The following is a 24,101-nucleotide window of genomic DNA, read 5'->3' on the forward strand; positions in this document are numbered from 1 at the left end:
CATATGCAAGCATTTCATTTCATTTCTTTCATTTCATAAACATGCGTGTCCAACGTGTGTCAGTGTGAAAAAGAAATCTTCCCCAAGTTCAGTTAGTTCAATTAAAAGATATGTTGTGTGAGTAGATCATTAGAAAATCAAGGCTGAAATTATTCAAGATGGAGCTATATTAATCCCACAAATTTTTGCTTTCTTCATTACGGTGAAGTTCTTACCATAACAATTGTAGAGGCCTCACTCAAAGAAATTTCAGGAGTTTTCTGTTTCTTTAAAAAAAGGCATTGTATTGCTTACAATGCAGAATATGTTTTGGGACTCAGCTGATCTATTGTCAGAGACACAGTCCTGTGATGAAGAAAACTTGAAACAATAATAAATCTTCATAGATGGTTTTGTCCGAATTACTCCAAGGGCACAGCATAAAGTCATCCCGGAAGTCATTAAAAAAAACCCCAAACCCTCCAGAAATTTTCTGGTCTTTGTTTCCTTAACTAAAATCTGTAATTCTACCACCAAAAAAAATTACAGGTAAAAATGGGTTCAGAGGAGATTACCAGGGTGGAAATCACTGTTCACTAAGAAAATTGCCAAAGAGCATTTTGACAGCTGTCAGGATAACTAGATAATTTGTTTAAAAAGTTTAACTTTTGAGTCATAGATTAATGCTGTTATATATGGCAGAAACCAAGCACTGCCTACTACAACAAGCACCTAATACAGGTAGTCTTCAACTTAAAACCATTCATTTAGTGGATGTTCAAAGTTACCACACCACTGAAAATATTGATCATTTTTCCCACGACCATTGCAGCATCCCCAAGATCATGTGATCAAAATTCGGATATTGGCAACAGGTTCATATTTATGACAATTGCAATGTCCCAGAGTCATGTGATTAACTTTTGTGACCTGACAAGCAAAGTCAATGGGGAAGCCAGATTCACTTAACAACCATGATACTAATTTAGCAGCTACAATGATTCACTGAACGACTGTGGCAAGAACGGTTGTAAAATGGGGCAACATTCACTTAACAGTTGTCTTGCTTAGCAACAGAAATTTTGGGCTCAATTGTGGTTGTTAAATCAAGGACTACCTATACCATTTATCACGCTTGGAAGTTTTTTTTTCTGATGCAAGAAGTGTTTGTGATATATGGGAAACATGGTTTAGAAAACTTTCCTGACTCAGAACCTGGATGATTTACCATAGCAAAAGAAAGCTTTAAATCAAAAGTTTTACTGGAGAGTATTAGACTATCTGTCTCTCAGCTGGAGCTGAAATATACCGTATTTTTCAGAATATAAGACTCTCCCGACTGTAAGACGCACCTACCTTTTTAGGGGAGGGGGAAAAAAAATCTGCCTCAGCCTCCCAGCAATTTGCCTCGTTGCAGCAAACAGCCTGCTTTAGTTTCATTTTCAGCACAGCCTGATTAGCACAAGAAAAAAAATCTGCCTCCCAGCAATTTGCCTTCTTGCGGCAAACAGCGGAGGCCAGCGTAGCAATAGGCAATGGCAATCCCTGCAGCCTGAAACAGCTGGGGGTTGGGAGGCTGATCCAACTGACAATCAACTGCTTATGCTAATCAGGCGGTGCTGAAGCTGAAACGGGCTGTTTGCTGCTTGCTCCAAGGAGGTTGTTGAGAGGCAGAGGCCAAAGGGTGGGGGCCAGCGGGTGGGAGGAGCTACATTCAGTATGAAGAGCCTTGGTGGCCCAGCAGACTAAAGTGCTGTTAAGTAGCACCAGCTGCCTGCAATTACTGCAAGTTCAAATCTCACCAGGCTCAAGGTTGACTCAGCCTTCCATCCTTTCGAGGTAGGTAAAATGAGGACCCGGATTGTGGGGGCAATAAGATGACTTTGTATAAAAAGAACACCACTTAGGGAGGGCCGAAAGCCCTACTAAACAGGTATATACAAAAGTATGAAGGCTATTGCTTAACGCATTGTAAGCCGTCCTGAGTCTCCGGAGAAGGACAGCATATAAATTGAACCAATCAATCGATCAATCAATCAATAAAGACGCATCCAAATTTTCACCCTCTTTTAGGGAAGAAAAAGTGTGCCTTATATTCCAAAAAATACGGTTAAGTGAGTAATTCAGCAAGATAGTGATCCCAGACTAACAAGCAGGTCTACAGGTGTTTTGGAAAGTTACGTCCAGGCCTAAATCTCATAGGAATTTGTTGTAGGGCCAGGAGTTGAGCAATTCATACTAGAAAACCTTGAAATATTATTGCTTAAAACGATTCAGCTTGGAATAATGGTCCCAAATACATATACGATGGCTGGTGGAGTGATTCATTTTTCATCCTGGCATATGTTGTATTGAATTACTTTGTTTAAGAAATAAATGAGGCAAGGTCTAAATTTGCATTTATTTTTTTCTGCTTTGCAACCATGGGCAGTAATTAATACTTCTGTTCACACGGATATGCCTTTTTTTCCTGGACAGATAGCTTATCCTGGGGCAGGGAGGCTTCCAAACATTATTGGAGGATCAGATCTTATAGCTCATCATGCTAGAAGAAACCCCGACATGGAAGATTGGTTGAGACAAGAAATGGAGGTAGGAAATGCAAACATTTTTAAAAATCTAACATAAACACCACCGACATTGTGTGCTTAAAATACACACACACACACATAGACACACACACACACACACACACCCTGTTTCTCCCCAAATAAGACATCCTTTGATAATAAGCCCATTTGGGCTTTTGAGCGCGTGGCAATAAGGCCAAAAAATATAAGACAGGGTCTTATTTTCAGGGAAGCAAAGTATATATACACACATATAGTATTTACCTTAATTATGCTCCCACAACTAGACTAAGCTGAAAGAGAGTTTACAAACCCTAAGCTCTGTGGTTCGGTGGGGACTTAAAACAACCCTCTAATTTAGGGTCACTTTTTAAATTTATTGATAATTTTGTTGAACAGAAATATTAGGAATATGTCTTGTGGTGCATTGACGGCTTAGACACAATATAGCTCTGTACTGTAAGTAAGTATGTATGTATGTATGTATGTATGTATATGTGTATTTTGTAAACCAAGAAGAACAGTAAGTGAATGCCTATAATAAAATAGTGTTTTAAATAAATCAGGAATCTCAGACAACATATGCTCAGACAACATATGCTAGATTGGTTCTTGGGTGTGCCTGATCTAAGCACTCTCAGTGCTGTTTGATACAATGTTCTCTGAGAAAATAGCAAACCTCAACTATATAGAAGATGCATGAATATGATTGATGTTTATGTGCATGATTCTTAAAGACGTACTTGCTGTGATTAAGAGTTCTTAGGAACCCATTTTATTTTTTACATTTATATGTGATCCATCTTGCTATCCAAAGCAACTCTGGGCAGCTTGCAATGCAATAAAAATATTTATAAACATAAGAAAAATTAAAATTACAAGACCTAAATAACACACCTTAAAAAACTATAGAACTTGTTTTTATTAAACCCTTATTATTTCTGGACACAGCAGAACATTGAGTGCAATTATTAGAGTCTTTCATGTACACAACATGCAAGGATGGCATGTTGGCATAGAAGAAGAGGTATTGTGAAAAATCAGATCCTTCCCTGTACCCCCTCCCTTCCTTAACCTCAGGAAAAGCTTGATATTGCCTAGGTTTGCAGTAGGAAGGAAAGATTGTGAACAGAAATAGCATTGTGGTTGTACAGCATAGGATATTATTTATGAATGTCTCTATTTAAAATTGATTTTAAAAATTCTTGCTACTCGTTCTTAAAGAAACATTCATTTTTTTTCTAGGAGCAGAATTGTCAAACAAGAGAGGAGTCACTTGCAGATGATCTGTTCCGGTAAGAAACTTATTTTTAATAGTGGAGTCAGTGGCACTTTTCTTCTGAGCAGTTTAGTGAAATAGCACATGATTCCTGTTTTTTTGATGATCAGAGTTATATATGGTAACTAAGTTTGCCTATGTAAATAAATACATGAAATGTGTGTTGTGATCTAGGCTTCCTGAGTCATTAAAACACACGAGTAGTCCCAAAAACCTCTTTTATTGCAACAGCTGTGAATTACATTCATTCACAGCTGAGTCCCAATTAGTTGCAAAAAGTTCTTCGGGAGAAGTCCTTCGGGATAATCGCCAACCTTTATCTCCCTTGACATACTGCCAAAGACCTACTTGGCAAAGCCATACGGAGTCCAAAATCAAACAGAGATGCCGACTGGGAACAGAATTATCAACGTTGTTTTCCTGCAAAGGTCCCATGTGCCTTTGCTCCTCTTTTAAGCCTTATGGGAGGGGCCAATCATCTCCAGGCCTTACTCCCGAGTCATCCCTTTTGTTTTAACTGTTCTTGCCTTCTGGCAGCTCTGCGCATGCGCGCACTAGGAACAGGCTCCTGCTCCTCTGCCTCTCTGATGTCCAACTCTGGAGACTCTGGAGTCCATGCATAACTCCTAGATGGCCCTGGCCCTATCTCTGCCTCCGACTCAGAGCTTTCATCCGAGCCTTCCCCACACTCCAAGACTTGCCCATGTTCCTCCCCAGCCTCCTCACTGTCTGACTCCACTGCCAGCTCTGCAGGCTGCTGGCGGACCACAACAGTGTGAAGCTGTTTTTTCAAACCAAACGTTTTTGACCATGTATGTTTTTAGAAGGAAACTCTTGATTATTTTTTTTCTTACTGATTGTCTCTTAATTTTTGGTACCAGTTTGTTCTCCATTAAGTGAATTGGGACTTTAAACTTCTATAACTATTCAAATATCAGAAGAGAGGATGCACCTGGTAAAGATAATTCCCTGTATATCAATTGACTGGCTAGCTAAGTGGGATTCCACACTATTCCAGAGTATTAAAGCAGTTACCATAAATAGTTTTTTGTTCTGTTTGGAATTTTACATGTTCCTGGACAATGGATGGATGTACTGTGGAAAGATAATATTGAATTATGTTCAGTGTTATGTTGAAATTATGAAGGATATAATATATGAAACTTGGAATCTCATATGTTAGATTCAGTGGAAAGAAAGAGTGTGGTTTAATGTTATGTGTTTACATTAGCATCAGAATAGTTCAGTATTAATGCACCTGAATATAAGAACCTGGAGGTGGGGTGAAAAGAGGGATCAACCTAGAGTCCTTATGTAGCCACAAGTGAACTAAGTCCAACCCTCTTTGAGTGCTGTTGACCCTTATCTAACTCTAAACAGTTAGAGCAGGTTATTTTCAACCATTTGTTGAAAAGATTCTTGTGCATAGGCTATAGCAGGGATGGCTAACCTTTTTGCCATCGCATGCCAAAAGTGGGAGAGCGGGGGGGTCACGCATGCGCGTGCCGACACCCATAATTTATGCGCCCTGCCCCCCCACGCATGTGCGTGTGACCCCCCCATGCTCCCCCCACTTTTGGCACATGATGGCACAGTGGGCCCGGTAGACCCTTTTTCACTCTCCCCAGGCTCCAGAGCCTTTCTAGGAGCCTGGGGAGGGCGAAAACGGCCTTCCCCACTCCCCCAGAGGCCGTCCAGAGGCTGGAAATGGGCTGTTTGCTGACTGGGGGACCCAGAAGGCCTGAAAATCAGCGTGCTGGAGCTGAGCTCATGTGCCCATCGATATGGCTCCGCGTGCCACCTGTGGCACACATGCCATAGGTTCGCCATCACGGGGCTATAGCAATTAATCAATTTAATTGAACTTTCATGCGTGGACCTGGTATTTTTGTTCTTTTACGCCAGAGAGCACCCAGCGTGACCAGCCTGCATGGCTTCATCATGTTGGTCAAACAAATATTTCAGGAGAAATATTAATAAACTTCCAGTGCTTGTTTACTGCCATTGTATTCAAGCTTCTGTTTAATGATCTCAGAGATTGCTCCAGGCTTCCTGTTTTGACCTGGTGACAACTTTGTAAGATTAGTTAGGCCATACATTTATGGTAGGACTGAAGTCACCCAGGATCCTTTATGGCTTATATAGGAATTTTAATAAGCAACTTGTTCTACTGTAGTCAGATTTCCTAATTGCTACATTACTTTATCTCATTTAATATTTTTGTAGGGTTTCTTGTTACTTCATAATTGTCTGGTTTGTTCGTCAATTTATTTATTAAACACAAAACAAGTTTTAAAGATTTCTTAAGTAATCTATATTTACATACTTTTTCTTAATTTACAGATATGATCCGCGAATAAAAAGAAGATAATTGTACCTCTAAATGCTTGCTAGTAATAAACTGCAGTATCAAAGAGTTACTTTATAATCAACCACATCTGCTGAAAATGTGACTTTTTAAAAAGAATGTTTCTGTTTATAAGAAACAGAACTTGAGACTAGTCCAATTAGTGATGGATCCAAAACTAGGCAATTTTCTTGTAGGCTTTGAAATATTAACCCAAAGGAAAATATTCAACATCTAGTCTGAGCCAGAGAGGAATTTTATGTTTCCTGCATTTGCATAATTTTCAAGCCTCTTTCAACCTTGTTACTATTTACTGAAATCCTCCCACCTACATTTGTGTTGCATGTCGGAATTGTGGGAAATGTAGTTTTCCCAGCCTAGAAAATCCATTGAATAGCACTGAGAACCTTGCTTTCAGTATTTCCATTAAATACACAGTTGTAGCGTGTGGTGAAAATTAGTGGATGAGGGAAGGTCTACAGAGCTGTTCTTGGAGTAGCTAGAAAGTTTAGTGAGAGAGGCACAGGAAGAGACAGATGATTCTGAAAGTATTGCCATGCATCTATAGGATCGTGGGAGCAAAATACTGTATTGTGCTGATGATTAGAGATTTCATCTAAACAATCTTGGAACAAATCTTGAAAATATCAAGCTTTTAGTAGCATTCCAACATAGGAAAGTTAAGGTTTGGTTTTTTTGCTGACCAGGAGTTTGCTTGTTGTCAGATACTGAACTTAATATGTTTTATGCCTTTAGAATTCCATTTCAAGGCACATTTTAAGAACTTTCTATGAAAGCCTTTGTTTTTATAAAAAGAAATGGAGATACCACATTTTTAAAAGGTAATTTTAAAGTTTGTGTTTAATTTATGCATTGCATAAATTAAACACAAAAGATGTGTTTATAGATGTATCTATTTATAAAAGATGGACCTTTTAATACATCACACTTATTAAACACAAGTTTAAACCAGATGTTACAGACTAGTCCCTGTAATATTAACTACTCCCTTAACTAGTTCTAAGAAAAAGATCCTGATCAGGGAATTTGAAGTAGGATGTGCTTCAAATTCCTTTCACAATGGATTTTCGGGGAGTTTCTGTCTGCTTAAATATAAAGGTCAAATAAAAAGTTCTTTTTTAGTATCTTATTTTAAATTTAGGAGTCTTCACTGTCAAGCTGAATCACTCCAATATAGATTTGCACTACATATTATGCTGGATAAATGAATATTTTGTTGGTTTAGCTGAGTTATTTTCAACTGGAGAATCATACCACAAAACAGCCATTTGTGTAAACTAACCAATAAACATTTTCTGTGAGGAAATGTGCCTTTTTCCAAAAGTGTCCTGTTTATATTATTTTCTAATCTGAAGAAAGAAAAGAAATAATTTTCAGATGTTGATTACTTCGCCGTAACATATATCATCTTCTAAATAGTAAAAATGAGTAAATGCTAAACCAAAAATAGAGAAAGTCTCCATTTCTTTTAGTGCAACAATTGTTTGATTTGCACAAAATTTAGCAACATGGTAAGGGTAGAACCAAACATTGAATGATTATATGTTATTTTAAAACAGCACCAGCCTGAAGAAGTGTACTAATGAGCTAGCAGTGCAAAATATTAATCAATTTCCCGTGTGGATATGAAGACCTTTCCTAAGCTGGTAGTAATAATTGAATTGATTTTCCAAGCATTTTTCTTTCATACCCCCAATTGTTTGAGATCATCATTCTCGTTTATCCATTACATTTTTCCAACCTGTGCAGTAACTCAACATTATTTATTTTACATGTATTGAGAATATAATTGTCTAAAACCTATGTATAGAAACCATGAAAGTGCTGGATACGTATGTTTTATTTCTTAAGAATCACATTTTTGCCCCCCCCTCCAAGTTTCTCTTTATTCCTTTAAAATAACTGTGAGAAAGCAAGTGCTATTTTATCCTGATACCCTATGCTTGAGTCTGATAATAAACATCAATTAAAAGAAACCCCAATGCAGAAAAGTAGCTGAAGCAGCTGTAATACAAATAGACAGTTTGGAAACTATTCAAAGAAAAGGCAAGTCCTAAATTGCTGTTTTCTTAAGGAAGTGATGGAATTAACCCTATTTGGTCTTTTTGCTAGCTGCAACTTGTGGAGATGCAGATAGGTTGACTCTTCTGAGAGAGGCTAGGTCCATTGAGTCAGTTTTCTAGCAGAATTAATAGCCCTCTTTTGCTATAAAATATTGATGCAGTAGGTTACTGAATATCAAATTTTATTTTCTAATAGTTTTCCTTTCAAACATGATCTTTTTTTACAGCTATTTTTATTTTTAATTTATCCTAATCATAATTTATCCTGAGTAAATGCTGGTGAAATTTTAATGATAATTTTTTAGGGGAGGAGAGGAAAGGAACACTGAGAATACTATAACTTCTTGTACTATACGCAAATAACTTCCAGGCTTTTTGCATATATACAACAGCAGTTGAGCTGTGTGATTAATAATGTAATTCTCAGATCAAAGTTGTAAGCAAATAAGAAAATGGAAAAGTATCATTTTCTAGTGAGTGTGTTGTGAGATTGTTATATACTCATTTTATCAAAAATAAACTAGTAAGACAAATCCATACAACTGCTAGCATGTGTATCCTTTCAAAATATTTTTATATCTTCTACAGCGCTCACTGGCTCTTACTCTCACTCTCTCACTTCAATTACTGAAATAACTTTAGTCTACTTTTGTTGTTGTTAGTTGCGAAGTCGTGTCTGACCCATCACGACCCCATCGACAATGTTCCTCCAGGCCTTCCTGTCCTCTACCATCCCCTGGAGTCCATTTAAGCTCACGCCTACTGCTTCAGTGAATCCATCCAGACACCTCATTCTCTCTCATCCCTTTCTTCTTTTGCCCTCAATCTTTCCCAGCATTAGGCTCTTCTCCAGTGAGTCCTTCCTTCTCATTAGATGGCCAAAGTATTTGAGTTTCATCTTCAAGATTTGGCCTTCTAAGGAGTAGTCAGGGTTGATCTCCTCTAGGACTGACCAGTTTAATCGCCTTGCAGTCCAAGGGACTCGCAGGAGTCTTCTCCAGCACCATAGTTCAAAGGCTTCAATTCTTTGGCGCTCTGCTTACATGTTAGGATTTCTGTTTTCCTTGTCTACATGAAATGCAGAGACAGAGTTCAGGCAGAAAGAGCAGTACAGATCAGAGGCAAGATCAAATCAGGTGTCCTCTGAGAAGACTTCTGGAAAGAGTGCCTCTTTTCTTTCATTGCCTTCCCAAGCAGGAAATCTGTTGCTATGCTTAAATTTAAAGTAGCCATGGCCAGTTTCAAATAGAATGCACTGAAATGTTTTAAAGAAAGAATGCTATCAAAGCTTATACATGGCTAAACTCAGCGATCAAAGTGGCTTCATTCTCTAAATTTATATTGAAATGAAACCATATTCACAGGTTTTTGCTCAGGGCAAATGCCTTGAGCAAAGATCGAAATGCAACAAACATCATCGTTCTTTTCTCAGCAGAGAGACTGGGAATATTCCTGGAGATTTCTCCCTCTTAGACATATTCAAAAATGCTGTGTAGCATCTTAAAGATGCTTTTAACGGTCCTGCCCAAGTGTTTCCTCTAGATGAAAAAGGTCATTTTCTATATAAATTGGTAAATTCTTAAATCAATCTCTGTCTCCAGGAATCAACCTATATTCCTCCAAGACATTGAGCTTGTTCCTCATCAGGGCATCCTTATACAGACTCTTTTTATTTAAACTTTTGGGAGGAGAAGGAAAACTCAACGTCCATTGTGGAGATATCATTTAAGTTCTTGACAGTTCTGACCAGGAAGAAGAGTATGTTTTCACATAACTCCAATGAATCAGAACATCTAAAATTACTACCTGCTTCTTACTTTCTAAATCTATTAGAAACCTTGAATATAATTCTCATTCCAAAATATAGGCAGGACTTAGGCAAAATATAAGTTAGATTTAATAATGTTTCTTTCCAGATACTTGTAGTACAGTATCAAAATGTAAAACTTCAGCATCGGAGGAATTGTACCTATCAATAAGAGTGAAGTTATTGTCAAGCAAATTGGACACTAGTGTTCAAATATGTCATTTACATCATGCTCTAAATTAGATTTTTAAAAGAAATTATGTTAAAAGAAATATATGGGTAACATCAACTGCTGCAAGAGGAAAGTAGCTAATCTTTCTACTGTTCTGAGGTCTGTGCAGTTTAATGATGTCATTTTCTCCTTCAGGTATACTTGAGTCTCTAGACACATAGTTTTATTATTGTAATTTAAATTAATGTATCAGGTTTGCCTCTAAGGAATTAACAGCAATTAGAATAAAGAACATTACTTTGCAATTCCATATCTTTCCAAAAATACTCTGCAATTAATGGCTTTATTAAAAATCAATTTAATTTTCATTTATGTCAAATCACTGCATAAATTCTTGGCCCAGGTTTCAATAAGTAAAAAACAAGTCTAGTTTCAATATTTCTTCAAAATCTTTAAATTTGTATTGAATAATCAATAATAGCATAGTGAACTTCAGTTATGTAATTTTATAGGAAAATGGATTAAAAATGGGAAACAGTTTAGTTCACACTCAGATTCAAGACTGAAAACGTCCATTGTAGAAGGTTAATGAAGCTCATGTGAGTTGGCTGTTTTAAGTTTTTTAAAATATGGCAAAACAATTGACTGTAATTATTAGATGTTCTCCCTCCCCCTTCTCCATATCAACTTCATTCTCTTTATAACTTCATAAAGTCCTACTCTGCCTAAACATAAATGCACATTGGCCATGCCAGCCACAATGTAATAGCAATATTACATGCAAATGAGCGTTCACACATCATGGTAAACTTAATTCAGTGGTGGGTTGCTCCCGGTTTGGGCGAACTGGTAGTGGCAGCGACGGGAGGTTCAGCTCACCGGCCCAGACATCATCAAAAATGCTCTGTGCATACGCAGAAGTGCATGCTCGCAAAGCGAGCGAGCGTACCCGCTACCAATAGCGAACAGGTGGCATCGGGATTTGAATCCCACTACTGGTTTAGCTGTAAGGTTGCTTTAAATGTAGACATGCTTACATATCCAGGCTCTGCCTGTCAGAATATTATGTTTGCACTTTGATTAGCCCAGAACAGGGTTTAAATGTGAGAGGCTGCCAACAATCCAAAACCACAATTTTGTTTTCTGGTTTCTGCAAAGCAGGCAAAATATATTTCTATATTTCCATCAGATTTGGCTTCACTAACCAAGAAAGCCATGGGTGGCTTTTCAGCTGCAAATATTATCAGGTAAGCCGCTAAATGCATTTTTTCTTCAATTATATACAATATCACATGGCATTCATACAATATTGTGGGGCATTTTGCAGAATCTTTAGCACAAATTTAATGTGCTAATAGTTTATCCTCCTTTATCTGGATTGCAGGTATTCCCATCTTGTGCCTTTACTGGGTGTTCATTGTTCCATTGGGAGCACCGAGGGTTGATTTCTGAAAATTTGTGGGCACTGCTGCTAGTTCATTCTTCTTTGCATAAATTGCTATTTGTGCACAATAAGGGATTTGGGCCAGTGGTTTGGCCTTAAAAAGTTTTAATACGTGCAATAGAGATTAATTGTTCTCCACTTGTGTAAAAGAAGTGCTTAATAGTACCTCTAGACCTAAGCTTAACTTCACTATGTGATTCTCGTGCAGGAGTTTTTCCACTCTTCAGAGTGGAAAAACACCCTAAGATATTAAATGCAGTAATTTCCTCCGTTCTCCAGAATAGTTGGATGCAGGGATGAAATCTAAAAAATTTTGCTACCGGTTCTGTGGGCGTGGCTTAATTAGTGGGCGTGGCTTGGTGGTAAGGTGACTGGGTGGGCGTGGCCAAGTCAATGTCACTTCTTTGCCCTTTTTTAACCTACAAAACACAACACAATTGGCTCACCCACAATGTAAAAGCAGCTGTCCTAGACTCAAAATGGCCCCACAACAAGCAGGAACCTCACACAGCCACAAAAAGCCACAAAAAACAACGTTCACATTTTACACACACAAAATTCCAGCTTTGTGAGATTTTGTGTGTTTGTGTAGTTAGAGTGAAACACTACAGAAACACACTAAATCTCAGAAAGCTGCACAAATATTATTTTATTTTAATTTATTTTTATATAAAAGCAGCTAAATTTAAAACTTCCTAAACTTTAAATGGCTAGGTCTAAAAAAAGAACAACTAAAAAAAACCCCAATTAACTTTTTTTTAAAGCTCCCAAAGGGGAAAAAAACTTACCCAATAGAACAGGGGTCTCCAACCTTGGCAACTTTAAGACTTGTGGACTTCAACTCCCAGAATTCCTCAGCCAGCTTTGCTGGGAGTTGAAGTCCACAAGTCTAGGCAGGAAGGCAGGCAGGCAGAAAGAGCTGCTCACCGATGAGCTTGATTGCAGGCAGGGAGATTCAGTTGCTTGCTGATGCATGGATTGCGATCGTCATGCGATCAGCAGCTAAGGTAAGCAAGCTGGAGGCTGGGAGGGTGGGGTGGGGAGAAAAAAAAAACTTTTTTTCTTTTACATGGCTCTGGCGATCCAAGCTGAGTTGCCTGATTAGCGGGCAACTCAGCTGGGATGTCAGAGATTGGCTGGTCAAGAGCCATTTAAAAGGAAAAAAAAAAGGCTCTGATGATTGCGGGGCTCAGCTGGGCATGGGGGGCGGGGGCAGGGATTTTTGCTACTGGTTGTCCGAACTGCCCACCGCCATCGCTACCTACTCGCCTGAGCCGATCTGAACCGGGAGCATTTCACCCCTGGTTGGATGGCTTTTCTAACAAAGACCAGAATTTTAGATTTTTCAAAATTCAGAAACAGGCAATTTTATCTGCAATACCAAAATATTGATTTTCTATTATACTGAAAGGTTCTGCACTAAAATATTTAGGAAAGATAATAATTACCAAGAGCCTTGGTGGCACAGCAGACTAAAGTGCTGTGAACTAGCACCAGCTGCCTGCAATTACTGCAAGTTCGAATCTCACCAGGCTCAAGGTTGACTTAGCCTTCCATCCTTTCGAGGTAGGTAAAATGAGGACCCAGATTTTGGGGGCAATAAGCTGACTTTGTATAAAAAAAACCACTGCTTAGGGGGCCCCCGAAAGCCCTACTAAGCAGGTGTATACAAAAGTATGAAGGCTACTGCTTAATGCTTTGTAAGCTGCCCTGAGTCTCCAGACAAGGGCGGCATATAAATTGAACTGATAAATAATAAATAAATAAATTAGAAAACTGCAAGTATGTAGTGATTTATAGTCAAATTTGAACAGTTAGTCTTTGCAGGAACTTGGTTACTAAAAGATTAGTTTGTTGATTTGCCATGTAAATGATACACACTTAAAAAGCCAACTACTGATTTGAAGAGCCCTCTTTAAATATATTAAAATAGTTTAACGAACCTTGACACAGTTTCTTTATTGGGTGTTTTACAATGAATTTAACTTGTGCGTTTCAAACACTGAGGCTACTAATCTGAGTTTACAACTGTTTTGATTCAAATTGATAGAGACAAAGCGTAAAAGCCAGAGGATGAGTTTTAAAAAAGTTTATGTAAGAGAGGGAAAAGACAAATCTTTTGAATGCCATGCTTTTATTTAAAATTATTGGCAACCCTGAAGTTTATCCCTACAATGAAAAATAGGCAGTCTTTAAATGTTGGACATTCATTTAATCCCACACGCAATTTAATCCAGAATTACTATATTACATACTCCATAATATACACAAGGGTAAAGTGAATTAAAAGTAAATGCCCTTTATTCTTGCCAACTTTTATATTTAGAGTATAATTGGTTAACAATTCCAGTTCCACATATTTTATATATTAGCATAAATTACATTTCATTTTACCTCTTTATTTTACCAAATAGTAAATACCCCAGGTTTAAATGGGCAGGGGCATAACTGACAAAAAATTGGAGATTAGGAAACTAATTTGCTACACATGCATTTTGATGTCTATAGGGATTGCTGCCAATGAACATAATCAAAGTTTAGGAGGCTAAAAAATAAAACATTCATAATTTATAAAAATTAAATACAAAGAGAACCACTAGTTACCCTTTTGGTTTCTATAGCAATAATTCCCATAATTGACAGCCTATTTTGCCTCAGATATATTGTGGATGTATTATAATGGAAACTACATAAAATATGGGCAAATTCTCCCATGTCCACATACTTCTCTTGAGCATGGCTTCTGTGTAAATGTCAGATTTAGCTGGATTGTACTGCATGTTTTAGATTAATGATTGGTGCCTTCATCAGACTAAAGCACTAAATCTGATTTAGATGTAAGAGATTAGGCACATCTCAAATTTGTAGCTCATTGAGATTCAGAATATGCAACATTCTCAGGTTGCCTTTATAAAATCTTTGCTGCAAGTAACTGGCTGAAATTTTGCCTTAATCTGTGTTAAGGAGAAAATTCTATTCTTGAATACTCATCTAGTTTTGTATAGCAAAACAATTAGCTTATGAGTAAAAACGTCTTCTATATATACATATATATATATGTATATATATACTGCATATATCTTTCTAAGCTTTGAAACCAAAGCAAATTAGCATGCATTGTTATCCATTACATTTACCTTAATTGGAAGCAATTCCAGAAAAACTGCCAATTTTTTTGCATTTTGCAAGGCTGCAATACTGTTGTAGCATCTTCCTCTATGAGGCAATGCAAGCACAAAAAACTGATATGTATAACAAAACCAAGACTAATCACTTAGTTATTAATGGTCAAATCAGTTATTACCATATGCCTGCAGCTCCTCGGGTTATGTCTATGTCTATTTGCTTTAGGGGACTCCATCTGCACCTCTTTCAACTATAAATTGATGTTTCTTCTGTTTTGCAACTAAATGCCGTGTAATTCCCAATGCTCCTCCTTTTAAAAAGCGTACAAAATTATCTCCAACCAATGGACCAAGTGCAAAAAGATTGGGTTCCTTTATACACTCATATGTATATGGATCAATTTCAATAGGGTTGCCCTTGCAAGTAACTGGTTCATTTGGGTTATGGCATATGCTTTGGCCTTGATCCTTTAGGAAGCATAAATTAGGATGTGAACCTATTAAGACTACTGCTAAAGAGAATTTTAAAATCTTCTTTAATCCCGAAGAACTCTGTAGGATACACTTCATATCGGGCTGAAAAGAAAGAACTTGATGTTCAGGTAAACTGGCATAAACAGGATGCACGTTGTAATCCAGAGTAACTGACTGAGTACACATCATATGGTAAACTTTATGATATTCTGGATAAAGTTTTTTTGGTAGCTGTTTGAAAATTAAACTTGGGTCAGTGACCCTCCTACGGAATGCATGAATAATAGGTACACTGTTATTATAAGCATACAGAACTGCATCTGCTGCTGTGAGTCCACCACCTATAATTAAAACTGGATCTGTTTTCCCATGTAATATTCCTTTATCTATGGCAGCTCCAAAATCAGATATGGTATGGAGCACAAAAGGAAAGTCTTCTCCTTCAACTTGCAATCGGCCAGGAGCATCAAAAGTTCCAGTGGCGAGAGCCACATTCTCAGCAAACAAACAGAATGGCATATGAGAGCCATCTGCTGATCTCTGATAACCTCTAATTTCCCAGTTTCTTTTGATCAGTGTCGTCTGCCCACCTTGTTCTTCTATCTGCAAAGGGCTTTCGCTTTCACAGTCCTGATCACGATAAAACTTGGACACAGATGTTATATAAGTATTTTCTCTGAAGTTTTTCTGTAAGCCCATGATTTTAACATAGTGCTTGTAATAATTTGCAACTTCCTCTGGCAAAACTCTGTCACACTTTATATTTCTGAAAGAAGATCAGATCAGAAAATTATGTACATTTGATATGTTTAAAGAATACAATCACAACAGAAACAGCTCTCAACTCTAAATATGATGTACTATCCCTTAAAGAAAGAGGGAGGGGGGAGAAATTGTTTCAAGTACATTTATTCTTTACTATATTAAAATTTTCCACTAGGTAGAAACCTACAGTGTGATTTCCATTGAGCTGGAAATCTACAATATCTCTACATCCAGGCATCAGTTCTTTCTTTCTACAACAATCAGTATAAAAACGTTACCAAGCTCACCTTCGTTTAGTAGCAGCCCAATCTTTAAATGTGTATCCAGGTAATTCCATCCAGTTTCCAAAGCTGATAGTTAGCATAGATCCTTCCATAGACTATGGGAAAATAAAATCATGACTTTATTCAAAATATATTCTTACCTATAACATTACATTCTGAAGATTAATTTTAAAACAAACTGAAATATATATCCTACATTATGTACCAAGACCTATTAATTTAATATATTATTTGTTTGGCAAGTTTCCACAGTGACTCTTACTGAAAGCATACTTATTCCGTTTGTCATTATGATATTTAGAATAAAATGAGTTTAAGTTTCTAATCACATTACAGAGCATCACATTACAAGCTATGTTTGACAATGTAATCAGAGAAAAAAAATGTATCACCTCGTGACATAAGTTAACAGTCTGTCTTTTATCATCATGTGTTTATTTTGGTAGGATTTATTTTGCTACTTTCTTAGTCTTATAATGAATGTCTTGAGCTGATACTATCCAGTGATTATTATTTGTAATAAAATAAGGACTTCAGGAACTAACAGTAGCTTTTGTTAATTGTTGCTTACTAACTAATTGATCCAAATAAAAACTAGGATTAGGATAAAAAATAAACAATCTTCCATATTCTAAGCCTGTGAAAATAAGGACAGAAAATCTGCTAAACAAATTGCTAAGCAATCAGATTTAATGTTATTTTTATGGATAATTAAAAATACTGGGTTATTCATGGGATGTTGGAAGTACAGTAGCTCACATGGTTATAAGAATCTGCCAGCTCGTGTTCGAGACCAGAGTGCTGCTATGTGGCAGGGTGAACTTCCGTCATTCGCTCCACCTCCTGCTGACCTAGCAGTTCTAAAGCGTACACGAGTAGATAAATAGCTACCACTTTGCCGGACTCATTAACGGGGACATGAAAGAAGCCCCCAATGGATGTCCCTTGGGCAACAGTGATGTCACCGGTTAATCCTTTCAACCCAGAAGTGCCTCGGGGCTTCCAACATGAATACAATGATGATGGGATGGTGTACATGATAAGAGCTCAAAAAATATAAATGGGCATTTGCTATAGAAGCCACAACCAATCAAAAGTCTTATATAGTAAGTGTAAAAATTTAAAGTTTGTCTTACATGCCAAGCACCACCAGGGGGTCCTTTGCCAAGAACTATATGAGGAATGTAGTGATGTGGTTCAAATTTCCATTGAAGAACAGGTGGGTACTTAAATCCAAAATCAGCTTCAGGATGAAGCAAAGTGTCAAACAGAACTGCAACAGGATTTGAAGAGCGTCCTTCCAGGCCTTCAGCCAAGTACTCTAATTCCTGATTTGAAAAGATAAGATTTAAATGGTCATTCAACTTTTCCTCAGAGTGCAACATAATGGAAAAATCCCTTTGCTTCCCTTGCACATCAGTTAAATGAATCTTCTTGCAAATTCTTTGAACCTACAATTTATTTACTTCCGGTCTGCAAATTCTTATCAAGATTGATTTGTCCTTTGATTTTAATTAGCTTGGAAGTCTGGGGGGAGGGGAATAACCCCAGAATATTTACAGGGCATGAAATTGGAAATCTCTCTCCTAAATGGTATACAATTGACTAATTTGTATTGGGAGTGCATTAGCTAAATATGGAAAATGTGTTATTAGTGTATTATAATTGAACAATTTCTTTTCGACAGCTTTTTTTTTGGGGGGGGAAGCTTATATTTTAATGACATTTTGATGTCTATGACACATTATAAAATAATTTGCTGAGTCCTACTATTTAGTTCACATTACATTAATAGGTCACAGGTTTATTAATAGCCACTAGTTATGATATCTAAAATGTACCACCTTTTGGAAATAAGTATTTAAGAATTTCCAAAAGCCATAAATGTACTAGTGTGGTAATACAGCGAAAAGCTAGTTTGATCTTTGGGAAATGTTTATGTATTTATTGCATGGTACATGTCTGCTATCTTGCATTTCAAATATACTTTATATTAACTGCAATATTAAGAAAGAATAAAAACTACTAGCAGCTTACAACACAAATGGAATCAATATTTTTGAGGCTGGATATATAATACAGAACCAAATATGACATAAATTAAATGCATGTTTCATAGTTAAAATATGTTTTTGATTATTAATAATATAAGGATAAGATTAGTGTTTACTGTACCTGATCAACAATAGAAAGATGAATAGCTTCTTTTAACTTATTGTACAAAATATGATTTGGATGTTCAGCTTCGGGGGATAAATATGGTTTATATCCAGATAACATGTAAGAGAGGCATATCCCAGAAGGTCCGTTACCTATTTGTTTGTTTTTTTAAAAAAGTAACAATCTATTTATTAAATTAAAAGAAATGTCCATATTACATCAAAAATTTAACATTTTTAAACCTACTGATTTAGAAGTAAATGCCTTCAAATTTCTAGGTTCTACCATATCGCAAGATCTAAAATGGACAGCTAACATCAAAAATGTCATCAAAAAAGCACAACAAAGAATGTTCTTTCTGCACCAACTCAGAAAGCTCAAACTGCCCAAGGAGCTGCTGATACAGTTCTACAGAGGAATTATTGAGTCTATCATCTGCACCTCTGTAACTGTCTGGTTTGGCTTTGCAACCCAAGACAAATTCCTTGTGTGTCCAATCACACTTGGTCAATAAAAAATTCTATTTTATTTTCATTTACAATTCCTTCCATAGAAACTTGGATAAAAACCTGGAATTTTCAAAACCTCAGACTTATCACTAGACTTTCAACCTTCACATTTTAGACATTGTTTTAATAATGTTTAAACTGCTATTAGGAAAATATACAAATGAAGTGCCATTTTATAACAATTTTTTTTGTTACTACTAAATTACTTATTACTAAATAATAAGTAATTGGAACCAATTAGTAATCCAACTAGATCTCATTTCCTAGATGACCTTGAAAAGCGAAAAAAGAGCAGTTGAGCTTAATTCAAATCAGTAAGAAATACAGAAAGTGTAAACGACTGAAATTTTAAAAAAACAAAACAAAATAGAGATGGTAATGAAAAACAGCGTCGATTTTGTTGCCAAGAAAATTGCATTGTGTCACCAGGAATCAAATTTTATCTGTATACAATCTAGACAAATTACTCTTTACCCCTTAGAGGTATTTCTTGACTTATTACGGTAGTGAAGCTTGCCCATCATGGTCCTAAATTATGATAGTTGGAAAACCGGGTCATTAATGTGATCCACCCAATTTTACAACTTTTCAATGATTGTTAAGTGAATGCCTTAAGGAAACCAATGGTTCACTATACCTCATTTTTTCTGAAAACAGAAGTAAATGCTAGTTTTCTGCAAAGCTTTCATAAAACATGGCCACATGACTGAGGACACTGCAAACAGCCATAAATGCAGCTGCTGAGTGCCTGAAGCTCAGTTACATCACCATTGGGGGGAAATCAAACTTCGAATCTGGGTTGAAACTATCACCCAGGTAAGTTTGTTGTAACTTTGACTGACCACTAAATGTCAAGAGCTACCTATATAAATTTACAAACAGGTATTTCAAATTATTTCAAACTTGTCATTCTGAAGGTCTCTTTAAGATGGTTTAATAAGCAATTTCAAAAAGTGATTAGAAAGTGAGGCTTGTGAATTTAGTATCCTTTAAAAAGCTCTACCGTGATTGCAAGCAAGATGGCTAATCTCTTAGTCTTTTGGTGCTTAAGCCCACAGGAGATTTCTACCATTAGTCTTCTCACAAGAAACACATATTAATAGCACATGTGGGCAATCTTCCATCTTCTCCTTATTCAGAGAGGTTCTGAAGAACCTGTTTACTTTGCCAGTACTTTGGTCTTTGCCACAATTGTCAACTCTGCTTTCATGAAGATGTCTTCAGTTCACTATGCCTCCCCCAGAAGCCCCACCTGGTATCACGTTTTATGAGTTTTAACTTCACTAATTAATAATGGTATTTGACATTCCTCAAATTATTGACAATTCAAATAACTTTTGCTTCCACATTAATGGAGATATACTAAATTTTCTTAAGCATCATTTACTTCCAGGATCATCAGGATCCTGGAAGTATTGTTCAGATATACAACTTCTCATGAAAGAAAGCAACAAAAAACAAATACAAAAATCCAAAGAGTTCACCATTACAGTCAGTACATGTCCTGTGTCTGACCCATTTGTTTTTTAATTTCCCCCCCTCTCACAGAGTGGAGAGATTGTTTAAATAAGCAATCTCTTCAGGCAATCCCTTCTGTACCTGACCCTTATTCTCCTCCTCCTCGCAGAATGGAGAGATTGAAGAGGAAGAAATTACAAGAGACCAAGGAGGCACATAGCTGGTACTAGTACATTCCTTTGTGTATTCTTCATTGTGTGCCTACTTACTCTCTAGTAATCCCTTCCTCTTGAATGAATGTAAATACAAACATTAATTCCCTTTCTGCTAATTACCCCAAAGATGAGGTGAACATTCCAAAGGGCAGGGAAGTGGGACAGAAAAGGAAGCAGAAGTAAATTGAAAACACAGTCACAATCATGTGACTTTCCCCTTAGCAACTATGCCATTTAAAAATAAATAACTTGTCCCAACATTGGTCATTAATGAGGATTATGTGTATCTAAAGCCAGCAGGGCAGAAAGTGAATATGGAGGGATGATCTGAAATGAAGAAGTATTGAATGGAGAAAATACTTAAATATTTGTCTTACATCCATTCCAAATTCTGCACTATAAAGCAGATTTTTAAAATCTAAAAAGAGAATTAATTGGCTGAGTTCAACTAAATGGATAAAAATGTTTTTGTTCTTAAAATATGCTTTGGAATCTTTGTAGATGTTAAAAAAAGTATTACATATCAACACTGCCCATAATCTTACTATTTTACAGATACAATTCAAAAGATAATGGGGTAAGGGGTAGAATATAGAATCATAGGTCTGGAAGGAACCTCAAAGGTCTTCTAGGCCAACCCCCTGCTCAAGACAGAAGACTTTATATCATCCCAGTAAAATGGTTGTTCAATCTATTTTTTAAAACCTCCAATGATGGAACACCCACAACTCAAGCTATTCCATTGATTAATTATTCTCATTATTCTTCTTTCTTCTAGGTTGCATGTCTATGGAGATTCTTAATCATCCAGGATATGGTTTCCCCAGAGGTTTTTCAAAGGCAACTGGACTTTTGTTTTCTTTAAAGAAGTTCCAAGAAGCTTTTCAATTCTTCAACAGTTTTGTCTTTGAAAAAACACCTTTGAGTTTTAGATTGGATCTCTCTTTAACAAGCTTCCATCCATTACTTCTTGTCCTGGCCTCTGGTGCTTTGGAAAAGAAGTCAATCCCCTCTTTTCTGTGACAGCCCCTCAAGAACTGGAAGATAATCATCATATTCCCCCAATCCTTTTCTTTGAAAGTTCCGTCAATTGTGCATCATAAGATTTAGCTTTCAAATCCTTTATCATCTTTGTTGTTCTTCATACTTTCTAAAGTATTCTTTCATCATCCTTTTGTATTATGATCGCCAGAACTTGACGCAGTATACTTTGCCGAAAAAGTATATATGCTGGCAAAAAATTATTCAGCTACAAAATCTTTTTCAATGCCACCTGATAATTATATGTCACATTAGGTTTATGAGCTAACAAGGATACACATAAGTCAAGTTGATTAATTCAACAATTGTTTCTATGTAATAATGGAAATCCATTATGAGCTAAACATGAAACATATTTGAGAATAACTCACCGATTATTACTATAGGCAAAGTCAATGTTGGGTCCACAGGTAGCGTAGTTTCTTGTAGTAATGGCATAGTTTTAGCGTTGGTCCCAAGATTGTCACCAAAATACTGCACTAAGGAATTCAAAAAGCATCCTTCAGTTTCTGGACTACTGTAATTTCTATTTAAAAGGAAATGAAACAAATCATTATTATTATAATCAGTATTATAAAACATCCTTCACCGTAAATACTTCTTTAACTCATGCTGATTTATAAATATAGTATTTTAACCACGTGCATAGGTAAATTATTTCCCCACCCCACCCCAAGAAACATAGGAACAGTAGGGATGACAGATTGTTGAGATGTTAATCTGGATACAGGTTGGTTAACGGTCATTTTTAAAATTAGTGAATACCAAACTGTACATCTAAACATCTATCAACGTAAGCCTTATTTACAGGATTTTGGGGGGGGGGGGGTGTCTTTCAAATAAATAACACACTTTGTGCCTGGATTCACAAACAAAGAGAAGGGAGCGGGTGCAATTTCACTAATTGACCCTGTTCTTCCAACCCCCAACCCCCCCAATTTGAGGGGCAGCTATTATAGAAATATTTTTATTTTATTTTTTTAAAAAGGCATTCGAATATTTAGCTTCGAAGCATAACATTTAGCTTCGAGTGTATACCTTACACTCACTCATACGCGTACCGGAAAGAGGGAAGTGACAGAATGAAGTACGAATCATACGATTTGTCTTATACACTTTCCATCGACAGACAAAACACACACACACAACGATGTACGTCTCCGCTAGTCGGAAAGGCGGCGTTTCCGAGCGCGTGCAGCCGAGGCCGGCGCCTCTCCGCCTCAGCCGTCCATACCTCCCCCATCCCCACCACCTCTTGTTCGGCCGGCCTCCGCCGGGATGCTCCGGGCCGCCTCGCCTTCTCTCGCCTCACATCTCTCGGCGGCAGCGAGCAAAATGTTTATATTGCCGGGTTTCTTAACGCCGCTGGCCTGATGCTTGGATGCCCCTCAGTTGGCGAGGGAGAAAAAGCGAGAAGCCGGTGTGTAGAAAACCGGGCGCTAGGCTCGGTAGCCGAGGAGGACCCGACTGCGGCTCCAATCCTTTACCTGAAGTGGCTGGTTAAGGAGCAGCGGCAGCACCACACCGTCATGAGGGACTGAGGAAAGAGGACGTCGAGAGATGGAGATGCGGCGGCGGCCGCTGCGCATGCCGCCGCCTCCGCCTCCTTCCTTTCTTCTGCCGCCGCGCTGGGGGCCGCTGTTGGTTGTCGCTGCCTCCTCCCCCTCGCATTTCGCCTCGCGAGCGGCGCTGGGCCAGAGGAGGGTGGGTGGGTGGAACGGCGGGGGGCGGAGCCTCGTTTGGACCAGGCCGGGTGGTGATGGTGGAAGCGGAGGGAGGGTCTGTCCTCGGAGGGGGGGGAACGTAAGACGACGCTTAGGGGGAACAGCCGAGCGTCGCTTCTCCTGAGAGCATCTGAGAAGGAGGGAAAGGCAGTTGAGGCAGCACAATGAGGGTTGGGAGGGCAGCGAGCTATCGCGCCTCTCTAAGCGAAGTGCCTCAGCATTATTGCAGGGGTTATTATCTTCTTGGGAGTGAGCTGTAGCTCTGAGTCTCCCGGTTCTTTACCAAATGGGCCTTTAAAAAATATCGTCAGCCTCAGTCAGCATCCTCCCCATCCTTCCTCGGATGCTTCTCTGTACTACATATAGTGCGCCCAATGGCGAAAGAAAAAGAAATGGGAAGGAGGGAAATGAAGCTGCACCATTATGCCTGTTTCCTCTACCCAGGCCTCCAAACAAACGTGGGCTTGATCAAACAAACCGCTGGAATAGAGGGGCTTCGTTTCTCTCTTTGCAGCGCAGTTTCTGAATCACAATTTAGAATGACCAAAGCTCTTGATAAAACAGGAAAATACCATAATATATTTTTGGCCTTTTTGATTGGGTTCATGTGTTGATCTCCTACTTAAAGGAAATATAGTAAAGTTGTTTCGGTTAAAACAAGGTG

General features: G+C 37.7%; 2 protein-coding genes across 2 annotated transcripts in view; one reads left to right on the plus strand and one right to left on the minus strand.

Moving 5' to 3' along the window:
- Positions 1-7,000, plus strand: part of NBN (nibrin) — a 34,195-nt gene extending 27,195 nt beyond the window's left edge. The window contains exons 14-16 of the mRNA XM_070940459.1: positions 2,458-2,571; positions 3,795-3,844; positions 6,172-7,000. Coding sequence (XP_070796560.1) covers positions 2,458-2,571; positions 3,795-3,844; positions 6,172-6,199 — 192 coding nt within the window. The 3' untranslated portion in view covers positions 6,200-7,000. The remainder of the gene's footprint in view (positions 1-2,457; positions 2,572-3,794; positions 3,845-6,171) is intronic.
- An 8,029-nt stretch (positions 7,001-15,029) lies between these two features.
- OSGIN2 (oxidative stress induced growth inhibitor family member 2) lies at positions 15,030-23,244 on the minus strand. Its single transcript, XM_070942144.1, has 6 exons — positions 23,201-23,244; positions 22,085-22,239; positions 18,506-18,642; positions 17,467-17,658; positions 16,334-16,425; positions 15,030-16,047 (listed from the first exon to the last, which is right to left on the minus strand). Exons 1-6 carry the CDS (start codon positions 23,242-23,244, stop codon positions 15,030-15,032), a joined length of 1,638 nt encoding a protein of 545 aa, XP_070798245.1.
- Positions 23,245-24,101: the final 857 nt, after the last annotated feature.

This window comes from Pituophis catenifer, unplaced genomic scaffold (genome assembly GCF_029215685.1).
Source record: "Pituophis catenifer annectens isolate HBS135680 unplaced genomic scaffold, rPitCat1.0.hap2 SCAF_3, whole genome shotgun sequence".
Classification (NCBI taxonomy): Eukaryota; Metazoa; Chordata; class Lepidosauria; order Squamata; family Colubridae; genus Pituophis; species Pituophis catenifer.

Bases quoted from the DNA above. Each gene is read 5' to 3' on its own strand.
- OSGIN2 (XM_070942144.1), bottom strand. From the start codon at position 23,244: ATGACGGTGTGGTGCTGCCGCTGCTCCTTAACCAGCCACTTCAG. The intron at 22,240-23,200 runs GTAAAGGATTGG...CCTTTTAAATAG, and splicing joins TCCTTAACCAGCCACTTCAG to AAATTACAGTAGTCCAGAAA. The intron at 18,643-22,084 runs GTGAGTTATTCT...ACAAACAAATAG, and splicing joins TTTGCCTATAGTAATAATCG to GTAACGGACCTTCTGGGATA.